We start from the raw sequence: 23,351 nt of genomic DNA on the forward strand, positions 1-23,351 counted from the left end.
TATGTGTTGTGTATATGTATGTGTGGGTATGTCAATCTATATTCTGATGGACCAGCTCTATGGGCTTTCACCCAGTTATGTTTCATAATCTAGACAACTATCACTCTTCATCCTCTCGTTTTTTTCTGTGGGGATGGTTGGGCTTAATTTAAGAATGATGACAAATCTGGCTTTGAAGATTTCAGGCTTTTACAGTTGTCTCAGTATCACCCACAAACAAGTTATAGATATAAGACTTCACCATTCATGGAGATTCCCATGGTATAGTGGAAAGAGAGTCAGAGAACCAGAATTCAATCCTGCCTCTCATCTTGAATGGGAATAAGACCATGGGCACATAACCTCACTGTTCTAGATTCAGTTTGAGGGGTTTGGGTTAACTGGCCTCTGAGGAAACCTTTGAGCAGTTCACTTAGGAGTCTATGATTATCTTTATTTATTTATTTTCTTAATCTTTGAACACTTTAATCAATCAATCAATTAATTAATTAATTAAGGGTATTTTCCCATAGTTACAAGATTCATGTTCTTTCCCTCCCCTTCCTCTATCCCCTTCCCATAACCACTGCACAATTCCACTATTTCCATATTGTTGATATTTGCACTAGGGTGACCATTTAGAGTCAAGATCCCTAATCATTTCCCCATCAACCCATGTGATCAAGCAGTTGTTTTTCTGCTCCCACAGTTCTTCCTCTGAATGTGGATAGCATCTTTCTCATAAGCCCCTCGGAATTGTCCTGGGTCATTGCATTGCTGCTAGTACAGAAGTCTATTACATTCGATTTTACCACAGTGTATCCGTCTCTGTGTACAATGTTCTTCTGGTTCTGCTCCTTTCACTCTGCATCAATTCCTGGAGGTCATTCTAGTTCACATGGAATTCCTCCAGTTCATTATTCCTTTGAGCACAATAGTATTCCGTCTATGATTATCTTTAATTTGAACTCTCAGCCTGAAGCTAGGTGGCAAGTGGCTAAAATGCCAGGCCTGGAGTCAGGGAGACTCATCTTCCTGAGTTAAAATCTGGCCTCAGGCACTTTCTAACTATGTGATCCTGGGTAAGTCATTTAATCCCATTTGCCTCAGTTTTCTCATCTATTCGATGAGTTGGAGAAGGAAATGGCAGAGCATTGCAGTATCTTTGCCAAGAAAGCCCCAAATTGGGTCCCGAAGAGTCAGACATGACTGAAAGTAACTGAATGACAACAACAGAATTGTGGCAGGACCTTTGGTGAGCATCCATCTCCCGGCTTTCTGCTGTGCTTGCTATTTATCCTCAGAGGCCTGTCAAACAAAGTGATTTCTTTTGCTGCATTTTTTCAAAGAATAATGTTTGGTTTTCACATATGCGTCTTATTTTATAGGCAACAAATAATAAGCCAAATGGGGTCTGGCTTTCTCGGCACTATTAGTTATGTGACTATAAAGTTGTGGCCTCCTGCAGAATAGTTTTTGCCAAAGCCTGCCTGCTTCCTTGCGATACCTTCCAGGATGCCCTTGGTGCATGTATAATTATTACCCTAAAGAACTTAACAGAAACGGAACAGTCAGTGTGGGGGCTGGTAGTTACTGCTATCTCACAGGCAGTCTTGTAATATTTTATGAATACAGTTAGAGTCCAGATCGCTGTTGCCTTTGGCTTTTCTCTCTGCCCCTGCATGGTGTGTATTTCTGGAGTCTGCTGACCAATGCCATTTCTAACTCCTTTGATCTCTTCATTATGGCAATTGACTCACATCCATTAAACTTCCTTGGGAAATTGTTATAATCCATGCCAATCCCTATTTCCCAACCACGTCCTAGTTTTCAGCACCAACAGCTCACTTAAATAGCTCGGGTTGGTGTAGCTTTAATTGCTTGCCATCTTTTTTCATAGTTCTTACAGTTTTATGTTAATTTTGAATCTTTGCTTTAACAATCTGTGATCTGACTGCACAGTGACAGCCGATTTGTGAATGGCACTGCAAAAGCAATTTTTCCCTCTCTCTGTTAAAATATCATTTTCATTTTTTTGTTATGTTATTTGGAAACTATATCTCTATAGGCATGAGACTTCTGTATATTCCACTAGCCTCTCTCTTTTCTTAGAAGGTGTTTGGGGTACAAAGACAAAGCCAAATGGGGGAGGGGTGCAGCTTGGTGGCTCAGTGGATTGAGAGCCAGACCCAGAGACGGGACATCCTGGGTTCAAATCTTGCCTTAGATACTTCCTAGCTGTGTGACCCTGGACAAGTCACATTGCCTAGCCCTTACCACTCTTCTGCCTTAGAACCAATACCCAGTATTAATTCTAAGATGGAAGGTAAGGGTTAAAAAAAAAATAAGTCAAACATATTCCTGTCCTTCAGGTGCTTACAGATGTAAGGGACTTGTGATGATTTTCCTTATGATTGACATCCTTGTTACTCATTAGAGGATGAAGTATGGAAAGGGCAGTGACTTAGAGAACTTCCCCCTTGGCACTTACTCCTCAAGTGGCCTTGGAGGAATTACTTAAATCTCTCTGAGACTCAGTTTTCTCCTCTGCTAAATAAAAGTTAAATCTAAACCAGCTTTTTGGTTCCCTTCTCAATATAGAACTATGGCCCTACATGTCTTTAAGATCATTCTAGGGGCAGCTAGGTGACTCAGTGGATAGAGAGCCAAACCTGGAGATGGGGGGAGGCCTGGGTTCAAATATGGCCTCAGATGCTTCCTATTGGTATGATCTGGGCAAGTCACTTGACCCCAATTACCTAACCCTTACTGCTCTTCTGCTTGAGAACTGATACTTAGTATTAATTCTAAGACAGAAGGTAAGGGTTCAGAAAAATATTCCAAAGGAAAACTTACAGTGACATTAGCATTAAGTTTAATCTTTATAGTGATATCGCAGTTATATTATAGTTCATTGTAAACAGGGGTTCTTAAACTGTGGATCCATGGATGGATTTCAGGGGGTCCGTGAACTTGGATGGGGAAAATGCATCTTAATTTCCTTAGAATTGGTTGGATTCTGTAATCCTATATATTTTATTTTCTGCATTTAAAAACCATTTTGGGTTTCCTAAGACTACCCAAAAAAGGTGGAAGGACCTCTGATTTGGAGTCTTTCAGTGATGGTGCTGAATTTTTTTCCATCTGTAAGATGAAATAAGGCATTGTTTACCTGAAAGAATCATTTATTTATAAGTTTGAAAAGACCTTCAAAGATCTTCTAAGCAGGACTGTTCCCAAACCCTGCCTCTCTCCTCTCACCCCCAAACAGGAGTTTATCTGATTATAACAAATAACTAATTTTTGTTGAGGAATTGTTGAGTACTCCATGTATCGTGGAGTAATAACTCATAATCCTGCATATTACCTGGAATATTACAGTGCTTTGAGATTCTCTGATGGAAGGTGTGGTGACTCTTGAAATGATGCTCTGTATTATTGTAAATAGGGGATGTGAAACCAAAGATAACTTTGACATGTAACCCTTCAAATATCCAACTCGTGGAAAGCATGGTTTTATGGGGCAAAGAACTGCGGACTAGGTGGGAGTCAGGAGATGTTGATTCTCCTCCCGGCACCCTCAGTGACTGCCTTGGTGTCCTTCCACAAGTCCCTTATCCTCCCTCATGTATAAAATGAAGGCTTGGACTGGCGGATCTCCAAAGTTCCTTTCAGTTCTTTTTTTTTTTTTTTTTTAAACCTTACCATCTGTTTTATAATCAGTACTAAGAATTGGTTCCAAGGCAGAAGAATGATAAGGGCTAGGTAATGGGGGTTAAGTGACTTGCTTAGGGCCACACAGCTAGGAAGCATCTGAAGCCAAATTTGAACTCGGGACCTTCCATCTCTAGGCCTGGCTTTCTATCTACTAAGCTACCTCACTATTCCTTCTTTCACTTCTAAAACATTGTTTGTGTTACATCCTAAGCTGATCCAGGATGAATGTCAGGTGCCAGCTCTCATCTTCCCTGCTCTTCTGTCTCTACAGGGTGTGACCTACTGCGGAGAAAGCTCAGCCAGCAACCTCACCATGGCCAACGTGCCTTGGCACGAGGAAGTGATACACTTTGTGGAAGAGCTCGTGGGTCTGCTCCCCAAATATGAAGTTGCCTGTGAGCACGAACACTCCAATTGTCTCCTGATTGCTCACACCAAGGTAAGGATGGATGGAAAACTCTCCTCTGACCTCTGCCCTTCTTCTACATCAGGGCTATCTGGTGTTCCCCTTCTTGCCCTTTTTCTACAACTCCTCTTTGTGACTTTGAGGACTTTCTTCTAGTGACTTCGAGCCATTCCACACCTGTCCCCATCCCCTCCTTTTTTGAGCCATTACCAGGGTGCCCCAGTGCTTACTGGGCTTCATTCTGTAAGAGTTGCAGGCTCAGAAACTTTCCTTGTAGTCACCCCTAGTCCCCTGCCTGAAGTGAAGGAGAAAGGCTTAGAGACTGAACCATCTAGCAATGAGTGGTTCTACCTGGCAGAAAAAAAATAAAAGCCCTTGTCATATTCTTGGCATTCCTGGTGTCCGCAGTTTTGTTGGATGATTCTTCCCCCTCCTTTTTGTTCTTGACACTATCAGAGAGGACAAATGTCCAGGTGTAGGCTTTCTTCAACTATTGTTATCTTTCTTCCCTTTTAAAATAATATAAGAAGTAATTATAATCATAATAATGATGACCACAGACCCAAATCAGAAAGTCAGTATTAGAGTTGTCTAAATGATTGTCTTAGTTCTTTTTTTTTTTAAGCTAGTCAAAGTTCAGCAGACCCATGTTTCCTCTTCTCCATAAATAAACAGTTTCTGTGCAAGATAAAATTCAGCTCATGTTAAACATGGAAAGCTCTTTGCTTAAAAAAGCAGATAGCAGCGTCTGAGATGCCTCCCAGAACTGCTTCTCTGGGGAATGGCCTGAAAGAGAAGCCAAACACTTGGATCCCAATTTCACAGCCTTCTGGATCAGTGTAAATGCATGAGACACGGCCTTCTCATGGCAAACAGGGGGCTCCCTGTCCCTTAGCTGGTCAAGCACTTCAGCCCAGAAAGAGCTGTTCTGGGATCACACCTGCAGTTTCTTTGAAACAAAGATATCTTGTAAACATCATCACATAATCAAAGTCTAATTGAACAGTCATGGGGATGGTTAACTTGCCAAATCATTAAACCTCTTAGAAATACTTTTAAAAATATTGAATTTTAATTTTCCATTTTCTCAGTGTCACTTCCTTAGGTGAGGTGTTTGACTTGAGGGGTTTCACTTTAAAAAATGTAATTTTATCATTAATCCTTGGCCTTTAATAAATGCTGAGAAAGAATTCCTTCTTCCCACACACACATCTCCTGCATTCTATATGGATTTGTCTACAGCCAATAAGAAGTAGGCAATGGATAACAGAACTGACATTGATGTTGATTATAATAATTTTATAAGAAGTTTAACCAGTGTTTAATCACCACAACCACAACCAGGAGACCAAAAGAACCCAGAAAGTGCCTTAGTCAGCAAATATCTGACTTCTTTGCCAAATGGAAAAGAGAGGTTTATAAAAGACAACAACCAAGCCCAAATACACAAAACTGGCTGTAAAGGCTCATGAATAGGGATGGTGGATCCCTGGGAACCCTGTCAGTAATCACATAGTATAGTGAGAAGCTAGATTAAAGAAAGTGTAGCTCTAAGACATCCATTCAATTAAAGTTGTTCCAAAGGTATTTAAAGGTAAAAAGTGGAAAAGATTTGTAAAAATCACAAGCTTCGAGGACAGTGGCGCCACCCCCTTGGGTCCTACCAGGACAGTCCTGGATGTGGTTTTGGAGGAGGCAGAAATGTTACTAAAGAGGCCAAAGACAGGAAGAGCAGCTGAATTGACCAGGTATATTGTGTCATGATTGAGATTCTTGAGAGGTAGTGCTTCCTGATTTTAAAATAATTGATTAATTGTCAGGTCAGGACATCTTAACCTGACTAGATGACTCTTTCCACAATCTGAAAGGGCACAAGAGAGCTACTCCTTTTGTGCAGGTGCATCTGTACTACTCTGGCGAGCTCACCACTCGGGCCCTCCCCTGGACATCTCACTACTGGGGAGGTGGACTTCGAGCCCTCAGCCCTTCCCTTAACACTTCATTGTAGGAGGAGTGTGTCCTTGCTGGGGCCAGGAAGACACCAACCCATTCATGACTGGACTTTAAGTCAATTCAACCTGGCTGCTCAGCCCACTCTTTTTTGCTTGTTTGTTTGTTTGTTTTTTGTTTGAATTAACCTTCTTAGAGTCATCTTAGAGTCAATACTCTGTATTGGTTCCAAGGCAGAAGAGTGGTAAAGGCAATGGGGGTTAAGTGGACTTGCCCAAGGTCATCCAGCTAGAAAGTGTCTGAGGCCAGATTTGAACCCTGTACCTCATCTAGGCCTGGCTCTCAATCCACTGAACCGTCTAGCTGCCCCCATCATGTGTTTTATAAAACACTTTCCTCACAATAACTCTGTGAATCAGGACTTGCAAATATACCCTTATTAGAGATTGGTAAACTGAAGACTTTGCCCTCAGTTATACCAATAGTAGCTGTCAAGGTTGGGATTGAACCCAGGCGTTTGGTTATAAAGTGCCATGTTCCTTCTACAACACTAGGCTGTCTTATTTCAAAAGAAGAATTAGAAGGACTTGACAAACTGGCTCTAGGGTAGAAGTCCTTGATGTGTTTTGTGTCTCAGCCTTCTTTGGTAGATCCCTCCTCAGAAGAATGCTTTTCAGTGTATAGAATAAAATCTTTTTAAATTTTTAAAAAAATTTTAAAAAATTTATTTTTCCTGTTATATGTAAAAATTTTTAAACATGATTATTTTTTAAAGTTTTGAGTTCCAAATTCTTTCCCTTCTTCTGACCCTCCGTCCTTGCCCTTCCCCATCCCTGATAGAGCCATCTGATAGAGATTTTACATGTGTCATCCTGTAAAACAAAATCAAATGTTTTAGATTGCATAGGAAACCAATCCTATTGATGTCTTTCCCCTCCATATTCACCAACCGCCAGAAATCTATCCACGGAGGAAACCTTGGCAGGAAGTCTTTCTCCCCCTGGTTGAGACCCCGCTACAGTGAGGGAGAAGTCAAAGGTCACCCCAAAGGGAGGAGCCTGGCTAACGGGGAGGACACAGCCGTGCTAGATGGGGCTCGTCGGGGCTCGCCAAGACACGGAGTCCCCACATTCCCATCTTCCCCCTGTGGGCTCCGTCCTTACTGCTTATGGGTCATCGCCTTCTTTTTCTCTCCACTAAAACCGCGTGTCCAGTGCTGTCCACTTGGGCCTTGTGTCCGGTGGTGGGCGTATGGCAGGGGAGGCCTCGGGCGTCCATCGAGTCCTCATCCGGACCCTCCCCTCCTGGCGAGGACAAGAAGAGCCGGCCAGAGAGAATGCTCGCCGCCACTGCCCCGCTTATCCGAGCTGACACGGGCACATATTTCTATTGGCAGACGGCCATGGCCGCCTCGGCACACTCATCACTGCTCATTTGTTGGATGCTGTTTTATATGAACATGTAAAATATAGTGTATTTATTAAAAAAGTTTCCTGGAATAAACATGAGTAAGGATGGATTCAGCTACAAGTCGAGCTGGCAGGACTTTCTCTCCAGGGTCTTCCTGTGAATTGTTATAAATAAACTAGATGTAGATGTTGTATAGATGGAGAGGGAGAGGATGGTATGACCCCTCCCGCCTTTATAACAGTGCCCAGGCAGCATCCTTTAGGTCAATGGATGTTACCCCTTCAGGTCCCACCTGTGTTGATTGATATTGTATGATGGGCTCTTTAGCTTGATAATGGTTTGTCTCTAACTGCGTATCTCCCTTCCCAGAGAAGCTAGGAAATAACCACTCCAGGAAGGTACTTTAAAAGGCTTTGACTTTTGACTTTTTAACAAAAATGGGGTATTGGGATTGGATAGAGGTATTTGGGAAACCCTAATTAAATTTGGTAATGATAAACCCTTAAACTGTAGGCAAGTAATGAGTCAGGACGGTCAGCTTCTCTGGTCCAGCCTGGCCACAGCCACACCAGAGTAGGCAAACTGCTGCTTGATGTTTCAGCTTCTTCTCCTTTGCTAGATGATGTGCCTAACCAGTGTTTGGATATCCACCCCTTTCCACCCTCTTCTTCTTCTCCTGCCCACTTCCCGGATCCCTCCCGGGCCCTGGGAAACCTAGATAGCTAAGATGATGGACTTCCTAATATCTAGGGCAGTAGAATCAGAGATGATGGTCTGGGTACAGGTTGATGATGTCAGCAGGAACAAACAGGAAGATCTTGCAAGCTTGAGCCCAGCGAGTCTTAATCCCACAAAAGACCAGGATCCACAGATCTCAGGTCTCAGGGAAAGAAAGAACCCCTGCCAGGGCTGCCAGGCTGTTTTATACCCCCCTGGGCCAACTGCCCTCTCCTGTGTCCTCACGGCCCTCTGGGAACATTCCGATATCCAACGGACCCACCTGTCAATCAACAGTGTGGACTCCTGGCTCCCAGAGATTCAATATAACAGAATCCACACAAGACGTCAGTCGCCGCCCCCCTGGATTTCTACATGCAGTTTGTCATCCTTCCAGGCAGCTCAATCCAGTCTTTCATCCTGCTCTATGAGTCTTGATTCCTTATCTTGCCCAATGAGAATAACAATAGCCCCTACCTCACAAGATTTACTGTGAAAATCTGGGGATAGCAAGGTGGCTCAGTGGCTAGGGCACCAGGCCTGGAGACATGGGGGTCCTGAGTTCAAATCTGGCCCCAGACACTTCCTAGCTGTGTTGTTCAATCCCATTTGCCTAGACTTTATTGCTCTTCTGCCTTGGAACCAATGCTTAGTATTGATTCTAAGATAGAAAGTAAGGATTTAAAGAAAAGATTGTGAAAATCAAATGACATTGTAGGAATATGTACATTTATATACATGCATATACATACACTCCCACACTCATACACACCCCCACACACATACATATATACACACACATATACATACATGTATGTTGAAACATAGACATACCGTGCCTAGCCACTGATATCAATGTTAATCATAATTATTTGCACTGCGGCCCATTTTCTTGCCTGGCTAACTTCCTTAAGCTTAATGGTTTTTTGGCCTTAGGCCTTTGCTGATTTATCTAGCCATTGGTTTTTGCCTTAGTGGCCTTGGAGACCTCAAGGAGTGAGGAAGGTGTCTATTAAGAACAGTAGAAAGAGCATTTAGGATCCTTCTTCGAGCTCAGCAGAGTTCCATTGTCTAGAGCTGAGCAGATCAAGTATTCATTTCTTTGGTGGAAGTACTTTTTTAATTTTAAAATTAATTTGTGTTGCCCAAGCTCTTTGGCTCTTTCATCAGAGAGCTTCTGAATTGTCTGGTTGTAGCTGCATTGCCACACACCCATTTTAATGAGCTGCGGAGAATTAATCACTAATCATTACTCACACAGGACTGGCTCCCAGCCAGCTTGTGGGCTGCTGCCTTAGCAGGGCATCTTCATCCACCCCTCAACACCTCTCCTCCCCATCGCCATTTTGTTCTGACACTTGTTGGCCAACTTCTCAAGGGATGACTTTTTTTTTAAAACTTTTACCTTCCATCTTGGAATCAGTACTATGCACTGAAGAGTGGTAAGGGCCAGGCAATGAGGATTAAGGAACTTGCCCGGGATCACACAACCAGGAAGTGTGTGAGGTCAGATTTGAATCCAGGACCTCTTGTCTTCTGACCTGACTCTCAATCTGCTGAGCCACTTCGTTGTCCCCAAGGCTGACTTTTTCAGATGGATTCAGCAGGTACCCATGGAGGCAACAAACCCCTCTTCTCTTAATTTTTTAGGAAGATTTTTGTTTATAGGGAAGGAATCTTGCCTTGCCATCACATGGCCAATCTACTCCAAATCCTTTAAAACATTTTACCTTTCACTCATGTCTACAGAATTCATGTAGTGAGCACAGGAAATCCAGGGACCTTCAAAATGGTTGGTATGGAGAAGCCCCTGGGTAGCCCACTGGGTAGAGTGCCAGGCCTAGATTTGGGAAGACCTGGGTTCAAATGTGGCCTGAGATACTTCCTAGCTGTTTGACTCTGGACAAATTACTTAATCCCCCTGACTTGGCCCTTGCCACTCTTCTGTGTTGGAATTGATACTAAGAATGAAGGTAAAGGTTTAAATAAATAAATAGAAATGGGGTACAGCTTGGCAATACAGTGGATAGAGCTACCTGAAGTTGGGAGGACCTGGGTTTAAATCAGGCCTGAAATGCTTCCTAGGTGTGTGACTCTGGGAAAGTCACTTAACCCTTATTGCCTATCCCATGCCACTCTTTTGTCTTCTAATTGATACTAAAACAGGAGAGAGAGAGAGAGAGAGAGAGAGAGAGAGAGAGAGAGAGAGAGAGAGAGAGAGAGAGAGAGAGGAAGAGAGAGAGAGAGAGAGAGAGAGAGAGAGAGAGAGAGAGAGAGAGAGAGAGAGAGAGAGAGAGAGAGAGATGGTATGAGGCTTTTAGATTGATGGGAAATGAGTATTGCATGAACTGATTAATGGACTGAATGATTGATATGTCAATTTCTGCACTCCTAGTTGATGGTTAAAAGGAGAGAAAAAGACCTAAATGCCAATTAGAGAACATTTGTACTCACCTAAAGCTAGAGGACACTTAGGGGGCTGTATGACCCCACGCAAATCACTCTCAACCCTATTTGCTTCAGTTTCCTCCTCTGTAAAAAAAACTGGAGAAGGAAATGGTAAACCACTTAAATATCTTTGCTAAGAAAACCCCTAATGGGGTCATGGAGAGTTGAACACTATTTTTTTTTTAACCCTTAACTTCTGTGTATTGGCTCCTAGGTGGAAGAGTGGTAAGGGCGGGCAATGGGGGTCAAGTGACTTGCCCAGGGTCACCCAGCTGGGAAGTGTCTGAGGCCAGATTTGAACCTAGGCCCTCCCATCTCTAGGCCTGACTCTCAATCCACTCAGCTACAGCTGTCCTGAGTTGAACACTATTGAAAAACAACTGAACAAAAATTGGTAGAAATTTAAATTGGGCCAGTTTAAATTTAATTTAATGTAAGCCAACTTTATGGTACTGTGAAGTAGCTTAAAGAAAAAGGAATAGATTGTGCTTTCTTTCTCCCTGAGTCCCTGAAGGCTGCACATTGTTGTTCCATCTCTAGCAAATTCCCCTGAAGATGTGCTAATCATGGATATGAGCAGGTCCTGGGGCTGGACCGTTCCCATGACACGAAACAGTCCAATTGGTGTCATCAGTCCACATTCATCCATGTTACATAAATGGTTATTTAGCAAATCCGACCATATTGTGGACCCAGTCCAGCCTTTGTTGAGGCGGCTGAACCCCCAAGCCCAACCTGCTGTAACACATGCAAATCCTTCCTCTTCTCCTCAAAGGTCATCAGCCGGAATGAGGATTTGGGCTGAAGGATCAGAGGCTGAATAATGTCAGTAGCAGCATCTCTGATGGGCGTCCCTCTTCCTCTGTCCCATTACTTCCTTCCTGGGCTTTCTGTTCCCACTTTCCCCATTTCCCTTACTCACAGGCTTTCAGAAGTGGATGAAGAAAGGTACTGCTTCTGGAGCCCAGGGTGAGATCCCTCGAAGAGAGCTCAACCTAGGCCTTATTAGGACCATTTAATTGATTTTTGGCTGACTTCCATTTGCCAGCTGTAGCATTTCATAAGTCTTTCTCCTCTTCTCCTTTTTATTCTATCACATAAATCTGTTGAAGTTTTTATTTCCCAGCAATTAGGCTTGGTTGGTATAATAGAACAGCCAATGTCCTCTCACTATATTTGCCCAAACGCAGATACTTTTCCATGGCATGAAGAATCTCGCTCAGACAGAATCAAATTTTGGGAAAGTACCTAAGTGTTCAACGAAGCATTTTATTGTTATAAAATTTAATCCCCTCTTTTTTGAAAGGTTGGTTTTTTTCCAGAGGCCAAACCTATTTGTAGCTGTGCAGTTGTGTGGGATAGGAGAAAATAAATCTTTAAAATATGAGCAAGAACTTATTATTAAAGTAAATCAGAAAATCAGGTAGACTGTATTAAGCATAATTGCTTTTTTATTGTTCTCAGTTAAATAAATACATTTCATTATCTTGATTATCTTAAGATTCATTAGGCAGTTAGGAACAGAGTACAAATCTCACTTGCCCCATTCTTTATGATATTTTTGCTGGGAATATTTTTTTGTTTGTTTAAAATGATACGCATTAAAGCCATTGAAAGTCTAGCTCTCAGGGGCAGCTAGGTGGCTCAGTGGATGGAGAGCCAGGCTTAGAGACAGGAGGCCCTGGATTCAAATCCGGCCTCAGACACTTCCTTGCTGTGTGACTCTGGGGAGTCACTCAGCCCTCATTGCCCAGCCCTTACCACTCTTCTGCCTTGGAACCAATAAACAGTATTGATTCTAAGATGGAAGGGGAGGTTTTAAAAAGTCCAATTCTCAACTTGGAGCATTCTTTGGGAATGCTGGATAGTCAGGTCAGTGGAGAGACTCTGTGTGGTCTATAGTGGTGGGGCTTTGCCCCCCAAAGATTGGTCGAGCTTTCTCCCCAGAGTAGTCCAGGTTTGTGACCCAGCTGTGTTTGGAAATGTCTTCCTCTTAGGTCCCAGGGCTCGAGTCTGCTGAGAGCTCTCTCTCTTAATCTGCCTGGATAGTAAATATTGTAAATTCTTGATTGGCTTTTTTTCCCTGGGAGTTGCATTATTGCAAGAACAAAGTCTCCTCTCCTGGCCCCGCTCAGAAGCAGGCCTTCTCTCCAATGGAGAAGTCCTGGGTAATGGGAAGCTCCATTCTGTTTTGCCTCTAGACAGGGTTATAAAGATTGATGACACAATTCTGCTGCCCCGTGCTTGGAGTTCCTTTGAGAAAGTGCCAAATAACTAACGGCCCTGCTATGTTACTGCTTTTATAACTTACTTTATATCCTCTTGATATTCGGGTAATATAAAAAAGGAATAATTGAAATGGAAAATTTCCCCTAGTCTTGGCAGAAAGTTGAGTTTGAGGAAGGTAGCGACCAAACAATTGAGTATGACTCGGTACATTGAGCTTCAGCCCTTCTGTGAGAGGTAGAAGGGCTTGGCCTGGCCAGCCTCCATCACCCAGGATCGCCAGGGGGACACTAAAGAGATGATTAGAGATATAGCCTGGCCACGTTTGGTTAGAGAGGAGAGGAAAGGGGGAAAGCCAAAGATAACAACAGGAACTTGACTTAGAGGGCATTGGTGGGGGGGATCCCCTGATGGAACAAAACTAGGAAGAGGAACAGAATTAGCAGAAAGATAAGATAGAAAGGACCTCTCGGGTCATCTAGTCCACCTTCCCCTCTACCTCCCATTTTACACTAGTGAAGCCCAGGAAGGTGACCCAAACTTGCCCAAGGTGACTCTGGATGCAGAGGCAGGATTTGAACCAAGATTACCCATCACCAGATCTTTGGTGTTGGGCATGTTGAATTTGAGGTGCCAATGGGACCCCCTAATGATGTCCTGGAGGTCTTTGTGGATGTGAAGTTTGGAAGAGGGGCAAATTTTCTGACAACTTTAGCTTTGGAAAATCATGATGATCACTGTGCAGCTTTTATGTTCAATTGCATCAGAACTGCCACAGCATTTGGTAATTATCCCCTTTTTTGCTTCCTCTGTGAATTGTTAGAATTGTAGGCATCAAGACTTGGGACAGGGGCTGCTAGGTGGCATAGAGGTAGAGTGCCAGACCTGGAGTCCAGAGGACCCGGGTTCAAACTTGGCTTTAGACACTTCCTAGCTATAGGACTCTGGGGAAGCCCCTTAACTCTGTTTGCCTAGCTCTTGCCTTTCTGTCTTAGGGTTGTTACTAAGACAGAAAGTGGAGGCAGCTGGGTGGCTCAGTGGATGGAGAGCCAGGCCTAGATATGGGAGGTCCTGGGTTCAAATCTGACCTCAGACACTTCCCAGCTGTGTGACCCTGGGCAAGTCACTTGACCCCCCATTGCCTAGCCCTTACCACTCTTCTGCCTTGGAGCCAATACACAGTATTGATTCTAAGATGGAAGATGAGAGCTTAAAACAAAAAGACAAAAGTAACAGTTAAAAAAAAAAGACTTGGGATAGTTTCTCTTCCTTTTTTTCCCTTCTGGAATCATGGCAGAGAGATAATTATTCTCCTTCAGGTCTTGGCCTCTTCCTTCTTTGAATCAGAGAGGAAGAAGTCTTCTTGCACAAAGCTCTTTGGGCTCTCACCTAAAGCAAGAGGTGACATTGCAGCCCTCGGCAAGAACCACTGAGAATGCCCAGGCTTGGTTCTTTGTCAAACTGTTGTTGCCCCTTGGAAGAAGAGATCTAGATCAGTGGTTCCCAAACTTTTTTGGCCTACCGCCCCCTTTCCAGAAAAAATGTTACTTAGTGCCCCCTGGAAATTATGAAGCTATTTATTAAACTCAGAATAGAATGTAATACAAAAAAAGTGTGACCATCACTGCTCCCCTGGATTGCTGCAGCACCCACCAGGGGGTGGTAGTGCCCAGTTTGGGAATCACTGTTCTAGAAGGATGCCAGCGGCTCTTGATTCTCAGCCTGGAGACCTTTGTGTTTTTTGCCTTATTTAAAACTCTAGTCAAGGCACAAGGGAGGCTGGAAACAAGAGAAAAGTATATATTCAAATACCAGGAGATAATCACTCTGACAACAAGGCTGCTTGCAGCTCATCTTCCCCTGACTGATTGCTTGATAAATGATCAAAACAAGCTGCCTAAGTAAGGATGTCACCACCATACGTGGGGCCTCTAGCTAAGAAGGAAAAGGACTAGTGAGTGTTTGGCCCTTGTGGTGGGTTCAGGGCTGGAGGATTTCATGGAAGAGGCCACCAGGATCGTGCTTGGCTGTTTTCATATTATTTTATTTTTAAGTTCACAGTTATTTCAGGGGAGATAAGGCCCCCTCCTCCCAGGAAGCCTTCACTTGGAACAAAGATAAAAAAGATTAAGCAAAAGGAACAGAAGCAGTGATGCATTTGAAGGTATATTCAGCATTCTGTCCGCCTTGCCCCCCACTCTCCAGATGAAAGGAAGAAGGGCCATTTCCTTATTGCTTCTCCCCAGCCACATTTGGTCATTGTAATCATACGAGGTTCCATTTTTATTTAGGCCATTTTCATTTACATTGTTGTAGCTGTTGTGTGTACTGGCCGTTGGAACATTTCATTCAAGGATTTCCATGTTTCTTACAGTACAGTAATACTTTCATAAGTTAATTAGTCATTTCCCAATCAGTGGGCACTCATTTTGTTTGAAGTGTTTTGCTGTTATGAAACAGTGGAGCTCTGCATATTTGGGAACATGGGAGGCCTTTATTTCTGTCTTTGACTTCCTTTGGTGGCATGGCTGCTGATTGCTTCTCCAGGATAAAGGGTACTTTACTGTCCTGGCTCCCCCCCACCCCCTGCCCCCATAATTCCTTCTTTTTTTTTTTTTTAAACCTTTACCTTCTGTCTTAGAATCAATACTGTGTATTGGCTCCAAGGCAGAAGAGCAGTAAGGGCTAGGCAGTGGGGGCTAAGTGACTTGCCCAGCTAGGAAGTGGCTGAGGCTAAGATTTAAACCCAGGACTTCCCATTTCCAGCACTGGCTTTCTATCTACTTAGCCGCCTTAGCTGCCCCAATTTCTACTTTTTTAATGAATAGGTTAGATAAGTCATACCTCTTATGAGTAATACTAGATCCTGCATCCACTCCAACATTGACTCTTTCTTTTGTCCTTTTTGCCAGTTTTCTAAATGTGAAATGAAACCTTAGAATTGTTTTAATTTGCATTTCCCTTATATTCAATAATTTGGAATGGTCGTTCATGTGGTTGTTAATACTTTGCAAGCATGAGGCACTGGAAAGAATACTGGCTTTGAGGTTGGAAGAACTGGGTTCAAATTCTGCCTCCCTATGTTACCTTGGGCACATCAGCCTCCTTGGGCCTCAGCTTCCCCATCTGTAAAATGAGGAGGTTGGGTGTCCAGATGGCGTTTGGGGTCCTTTCCAAGTCCAAGTCTACAGTCCTATGAGCTCTTTGATCCTGGGCTCTAATGAAGTATTTTTGTTATAGTGTGTGTGGACGTGTGTGATGTGCACTAGCTATCATAAAAGGGCAAGCCCTGTCCATGCATGCTGATAGTAGAGTCTGCCTTGGGATTCCTCATTGCCTTTCCACCAACAGTTCCCCAACTCTGTGGCTGAGGACTTGGGGGGCTGCCCACATCGCCTTGTGAGATTATTACTCCTTTGCCATTCAGTCATCAATAATTCAGCAAATGTTCATTGATGGCTCTCCATGTGGAACCTGTGGAACTGAAGGGAGAGATTGGGCAGTAATTGTCTGCATAGACAAGAAAGCCAGCTTACCCGTGATATTCCCAGAAGAGGGAATATTTGATTCTTTTTTTTTTTTTTTAAACCCTTATCTTCTTTAAACCCTCCAACCCAAAAATACTATGTATTGGCTCCAAGGCAGAAGAGTGGTAAGGGTAGGCAATGGGGGTCAAGTGACTTGCCCAGGGTCACACAGCTGGGAAGTATCTGAGGCCGGATTTGAACCCAGGACCTCCCGTTTCTAGGCCTGGCTCTCAATCCACTGAGCTACCCAGCTGCCCCTGCAATATTTGATTTTAAATGGTTATATTTGCTGTATGTAAACTTTACTTTTATATATTGGTTGGAGTCCGTTTTGACTATTGTAACCTCCTAGAGAGCTGGGACCAGGCTTCATTCAACTGGCTCCTGGGAAAATATCTTTGAATGGGTTTAGTTACGTGTGACTTTTTTGGACCCACCTGTGGGATTCTAAGTCAGTTTTTGGCCAAGTAGAGGAGTAGGGATGGGGGCCAGGGAGATGGCACACATGGTGAAGGTTCCTCCGCATACATTGCCCTTCCTCAGAGGATAAAGAAGCTCTGGGTTCAAGATGGGAAGGACCTTAGAGATCACCTCATTGAACCCTTTATTTCCAGAAGAAGCTTCTTCATAAAGGAAGCTTTCCATGGGCTGGGCTTGGTTTAGAATTACTGGGCATCCTGGACCTTCCACGTACACAGCTTCTATTCCAGGGCATAAGTGAAAAATAAGACAGATTTCTGAACTCAAGTTTTCTTCCTTTGAAGACCGGGCACTTTTGTGAACTCGGAGTCCTTGGGTAATATGGGCTGTATTGATTAGGGTGACGTATCTTCTAATTAGAGGTTAATGGTCGCCTCGGTGACTGAGTGGAATACTAGGGCAAGGCAAAGAGCTGGAGGCACTTAGAGAAGGTGGTCCTGGGTCGTGGAGATGGTGTTCTGAGGGTGCAGACCGAGGGCAGACAGGAGTACTCGGCCCTCCCCAGAATCCTCTGTGGCATCGCTCAGAGGGCGAGGTGTGCCGCGAGTTCTTACAGCGTCCTCCGAGGTGGCAGGTCGAGCGGCTGCTCGAGACAGGAGGTGGTGAGCAGAGCGGCGCTCTCGTCCGGTGTGACGTTTAGGGCGGCGGCGCTCCGTCCCGAGCTCTCGGAGGCCGGGCCCCCCTCTGACCCGGGGCTGCTGCTGCTGGAGCTGGGATGGCGGTGAAGGGGGGCTCCTGTCCCTTGCTTGCCTCCTCCCCCTCATTTCTCTCTCGTGCATCCTCTTGTTCCTGCTCTGTCCTCCCTGTCTGGCTGCTGGAAGCTTTGCTGTTGCACAGTGTGGCTTTAGAGTCATTTTGGAAAGAACATTGGACGAGAGGGCCGGAGGCCTCAGTTTCCATCTCAGGGGGATGAGAGGGTTGAACCGCTCGATCTCCAGACCCGGCTCTCCCATTCGATGAGCCCGACAGCCACTAACTAGCTTTGTGGCCACAGGCAAGTCATTCATTCTCTCTGGGCCCACACGGAGCCTCCCTCATCCATAAAAATGAGGACATTAGATTAGTTGTTCTCCAAGGTCCCTTCCAACTCATAACATTTCGAGCCTATAACTGAATAATGGATAGAAGGAAATGATTCTCACTACAAACGGAGAGCGCCGGCTCTTCTCGGGGAGCATGGAGCAGCCGGGCAGGCATACCCACAGGGCAGAAGCATCGGGAAAAGGTTGGCCAGCAGGAGCAGGGCTTGTTGTCAGAGGAAGATGCCAGCGATGGATAAGAGGGACTGGGGGAATGATTGACAGGAACTTTTCTGTTTTAGAATATTTCTTGGTGTGAGATCCGGATAAATGTCTAGGACAAACATTGCAAGGAAGGCGACATACCTAGAATATCCTGATAAGAGGCGTATGAAACCCCATCCCAAATGGGAGCTTCTGGGAAAGACTAAGTTTAGAAGCTCTTTCCTCCATGTCTGTAGAACCCGATGGATGCCAGATTTTCATCTGCCATGAACAGGGACCTTATAACTCAGCACCACTAGAAACAAAATGTGAGAGAGGTGCTTGATTTCTTTGGGAAGAAAATGAGGATTTTATAATGTCACTATTTTTCAGCAGGCGATTCTCCCTGGGCAAATGGGGCCAGGAAGCCAGGAGCCTGGCTTGTTAATCAGGGGGAGCTGGTTCTAGAGCTCGAGTCTAGAAAGGCAGCATCCCTGCCCTAAGTTTGTTGTGAATCGGCTCCTTTGTGGCAACACTTAGAGCAGGAAGATGTTGGTCTTCAGTTTGGGGTTGGGAAGGATGGGAGCCCAGCAGAAATGGGGTGTTTAGATTCCCTCTTTAAACTCTCCCTTACAGGAAAGAAAGCAGGAGAGATGATGCTTTCAGACATACCATTCTGGACGTGGCCATTGTGGGAGCTGAGCTGTGCATCTTTGTTACAAGGGTTTTGTCATCTTTCCCCCCCTCCCCAATGCAGTGAGAGGGAGGATGGGGAAATTAGTGCTTATTAATTGAAAAAGGAAATAAAAGAAAGCCAGTACCTAAAGATTTTGTTCATAAACTCCATAAGATAAATTGTTTGCTCTTGTGCTAAACCCTTGAAAGAAACAACCAGCTCTTGGCCCCAATGGATGGACACTAAATGTCTTTAACTGAATCACCACTTACCTCCTGTCCCCCTTCACCTGACCACCTCTCTCTTGAGCTCCCCACTCACTCCCTTCTCTCTTGGACCAGAGAATAACCAGCTAGCTTTGACTTGGTATACCAGAAGGCTGGGAAGTAAGGCTTTCCTCCATGATTTAATAATATTTTGCCTTGTTGAACATTTGAAGTAAGAATGAATAAGCATAGAATAAGAATTACCTGAGGTCTCTTTATGCTAAACTTAACCTCCCAGGACTTGGCCCCATGTAAGGAATTACATTTTATGGTTGGACTAAATATATGAGGATTCTAAGATAATACTGTAGTTGCTGATTTAAAAATATTATAGCCAAAATGACTTTTAATTAGTTTTATTTACAAGAAGGAAGGTGGAGAGAGTGAAAATAGAGAAATGAAAAAGAAAATAGAGAAGATGTTATCCTACCACACTAAATATTTGCTCTGGTGCTTATTCAACTCCAGCAGGGCTCCTTAGCCCCAACCAGAGGGCTGGGTGGTAAATTAAACAAGGGTTGCACCCATGTGGCCTCCTCTAAGAAGGGGAGGCCTCTCCGGAACTAATCTCTCCAGAAGGCAGGAAAGGAGGGTCTGCTTCTCACTCACCCTGGTCGAAGCTCCAAAGGAGAAGGTCCAAGAGCTGCCTTACCAGAAGCTGTCCATGATCCAGAGTCCCAGGTCGAAGGCATAGCTACAAGCCACAGTCTCAGCCCAAGATCCTCCAACCCAAAAATTCAGAACGAAGAGCTCCTAGACAGGAAGTTCGTCACCTTTTATAGTCCTTTTTTATGTCCCTTCCCGTCCCTTCCTCCACTTTAAGGGGACCAATTGCAGTCTCTCAGTTTGCTTAGCACTGCCCAGGGGGTGCTCAGTTGCCTCTGGGTTTTCACTCACTTTTGGTAAGTAGCTTGTGAACCTCCCCTACTTAGTGTGAAGTGGGGGTGTTTTCAGTTTTTGTTGATTAATTTAAAAATAGGCAAGGGGAGAGTCAATTCCATCTTCACCCAAAACATGGCTTTTTTACCCTAGGGCAGGGACTTTCCCCAGGTTTGTGTTGTGTAGATCTTTGGTAGTATGTGGCGAAATTTAGGGACTCTCTCACAGAATCAGATAAAAAATAAAAATCCTTATCTTCTGTCTTAGAATCAATAATGTATTTTCATTTCAAGGCAGAAGAATGGTAAGGCCTAGGCAATGAGGTTAAGTGATTTGCCCAGGGTCACACCGCTAGGAAATATCTGAGGTCAGATTTGAACTCAGGACCTCCTGAGGCCTGGCTCTTCTTCCACTGAACCACCCAGCTGGTCCATCTAAATCAGGTTTTTAAATACCTAAAATTCGTGGGAATAGCACAGACGCTTCTTGCATTGAAATAGTTGTCTACTCTGAAACAAAACACAAGAGAAGAGATTTCCAGCCTCTGGGCAGGTGCTCCCACCGTGGAGCATCCATGATTCCTGCCTAGCCTTTTAGTCAGTGTGGTCCGGCCAGAGCTCTGGGCTTGGAGTCAGAGAGGGGGCAAATGGGCTTCTCTGGCTCACTAGCCGCCTGACCTTGGACAAGTCCCTCCCCCGGGTTTCCTCATGTGTGAAATGAAGGGCAGACGGTGGGGCTGCTCGTGCCGGCCCGGCCCTTCCCTCTCTGGGCAGTGGCCTGGTTGCGCCCCCTCCTTCCGTTGGTGATGCTGCCGGCCTCAGCAGAGGCTCCGCGGGGTGCCTGGGCTGGGGATTTCCCTTTGTGGGGAGCTCTGAAGGGTCCATCCCGGATCTGGGACGGCCCTTCTGACGCCGTCCACGCAGGAGCCGCTCGGCTCTGCGTCCTGGCCCGGCTTCGGGTCAGGGAGGCCAGGATCGGGCTTGGGTTTGGTGCAGGCCTGTGGAGGCTCCTCGTGGCCGCAGCCCCGTGGCTGGCCGCTGAGGCCCTGGACCTCGGCCCTCGCGTGGGCCTTCGCCACTGCTTTTCTTCCGGGCCGCCGCCTGCTGCTCGGGCACTGACCGGGCCTCGGCCGGGGCTTGAATGGATGGCGGCTGTGTGGAGGACGCGTCCCCGGAGCGGGTGGCCCTGCGCAGGCATTAAGATGCTGCTGAAGCTGGCCGGACAGTTTAAGGGATGGCGGCCCTGGGCCGGGGGCGTCTCTGCTAAGAGATGGAGGAGCCGAGCCAGGAAGGCTGGCTCCGAGGCAGCGGTGCCCCTCGGGCCTCCCAGGGCCTTCCTTACAGCTGTTCTCTCTCGATCCTCACATCAACCCGGGGGAGGGGCTCTTAGGGTGCCCATTTTACAGATGAGGAATTTAGGGGCAAACAGGTTAAATGACTTGTCCAGGGTCACACAGATAAGTGAGTCTCTGAGGTTGGAAGTGAATTCAGGTCCTTCTGATTCCAGGCCCGGCACTCTGTTCCTCCTGAAAGGAATGAAATAGTTAACAAGGATTTTTTTTTAACCCTCACCTTCTGTCTTAGAATTAATCCTGTGTGTGGGCTCCAAGGCAGAAGAGTGGTAAGGGTGGGCAATGAGGGTTCAGTGACTTGCCCAGGGTCACACAGCTAGGAAGTGTCTGAAGTCAAATTTGAACCCAGGACCTCCCTTCTCTAGGCCCGGCTCTTGATCTCCTGAGTCACCCAGCTGCCCCCTTTGCAAGGGTTTATTCCATGTTTTCAGTGTGCTGGGTGTCTGTCCATCCTCAGCATCTTTATTGTCACATTCATCCTCTTCCTATACATATACATTATATCTACACACACGCACATATGCACATATATATGTCCTATATCTTTTTTTTAGCCCTTACTTTGTCTTAGTAACAAATCTAAGACAGAGAAAGGCAAGGGGTAGGCAATTAGGTTAAGTCACTTCCCAGGGTCACACAGCTAGGAAGGGTCTGAGGTCAGATTCGAACTCAGGTCCTCTGGACCACAGGCCTGGTTCTCTGTCCTCTGAGCCACCTTGCTGTATCCTATCTTAACATTCTTCTCAGTATGGGATAGGTTTTCTGTTTCTGATACAAATAGGTGGCTTGATTGGGAGGTGAGAAGACCCAAGTTCAAAACCTGCCGCAGGGACTTCCTTAGCTTCATGATCCTGGGCAAGTCACTGAATTGCTTTCTGCCTCAGTTTCCCGATATGTAAAATGTGGGGAATAATCTCCCTTATTTCACAGGGCTGTTGTGAGGATCGGATGAGATACGACGTGGAGGGGGCTCTGCCGGCCTTAAATCACTCCTTAAAGGCTGGCTCTTCCCACGATGAATATTGTGGTTATTTGTGGCTGCAGATCGCGCCTTCCTCTTGGCACGCTTTCGCTCTTGGATCCCGGTCACGGTTGTCTCGTCCGTCCCGTCCGTCCCGTCCTCTTTCCCCGACCCTCCCTCATCCTTCCTTTCCTCCCTTGTCCGCTCGCCACGAGGCCCTCCGGCTCGGGGTTCTCTCGCCCTGGGTTCTGCGGAGCCTCGGGGGGCCAGGACGGTCCGGGGGCTCCGCAGAGGTGGATGTCCGAAGCAGCGACCCCTCGCAAGATGGCCGGCCCTGGCCGCGGCTTCCCTCATCTTCTTCCTCATATTTGCTTATTTTGCCAAAACGCTTTCGTTTCCTGTTTCTGTAGAAGTTGCCCCGAGGCCGTCTTGGGGCCATTGGCGGCGGCTCACACACTTTATAACGGACGCTGGCGAGCCTGATTGTGTCGGTATTTGTTCTGGCAGAGGCTCTCCTACTGCAGAAGTCCAGAGACATTTGGGGGGTCACTCTTTTGGCTAGGAGTCCCCCCGAAACCTGGGAAGAGACGTGCCTCGCCTCGAGAAGACGGGCCTGCGTGCCACATACAAGAGTACGAGGTTTGGATTAAAAGGAGGAAGACAAAATAGAAATGCCAGAAGGAGCGGCCGGCGGTCCAGTCTGTACTGTAAAGGCCCAGCGCCCCCTCCTCTCCCTTTAAGTGGGCCGTTGGGGTGGCAGAGGAGGGGGGCGGGAGGCTCTCCTCCTCCTCCTCCCCCCCAGCCTCTCGCACCCTCCCCTCCCCTCGCCTCGTCCCAGGCCCGTCTCGGAGGCCTCCGGGGGTGGCCCTGCGCAGGGCCCAGAAGCCTCCGTTCTAGAGCCGCGGCTGACCTCCCTGGCCCGGAGAGGGCCCTCCTTTGGGCTGTGCCTGGGTCGGCGAACGTCTCCATTTAGGCCTCTCGAGGGTGACGACGATGACGAGGGGGAACTCTGGGCGCTCGGGACGGCCGAGTAATGTCCGAAGCCACAGAGCTTGTCGCCATTTAGCCAGAAGTCGGTGTAGGTCTTCCATTGTCCAAACACCCCGGAGTGCGTATGCTGAACCACCCGAGGCAC

The 23,351-nt window shown here is 45.9% G+C and overlaps 1 protein-coding gene across 1 annotated transcript in view; it reads left to right on the forward strand.

Annotated features, from left to right (window-relative positions):
- The window catches only part of LOC123244524 (S-adenosyl-L-methionine-dependent tRNA 4-demethylwyosine synthase TYW1-like), a 282,947-nt gene that overhangs the window by 256,462 nt on the left and 3,134 nt on the right, over positions 1 to 23,351 (forward strand). The window contains exon 15 of the mRNA XM_044673037.1: positions 3,968 to 4,135. Coding sequence (XP_044528972.1) covers positions 3,968 to 4,135 — 168 coding nt within the window. The remainder of the gene's footprint in view (positions 1 to 3,967; positions 4,136 to 23,351) is intronic.

The sequence above is a fragment of the Gracilinanus agilis genome, chromosome 4, assembly GCF_016433145.1.
Source record: "Gracilinanus agilis isolate LMUSP501 chromosome 4, AgileGrace, whole genome shotgun sequence".
NCBI lineage: Eukaryota > Metazoa > Chordata > Mammalia > Didelphimorphia > Didelphidae > Gracilinanus > Gracilinanus agilis.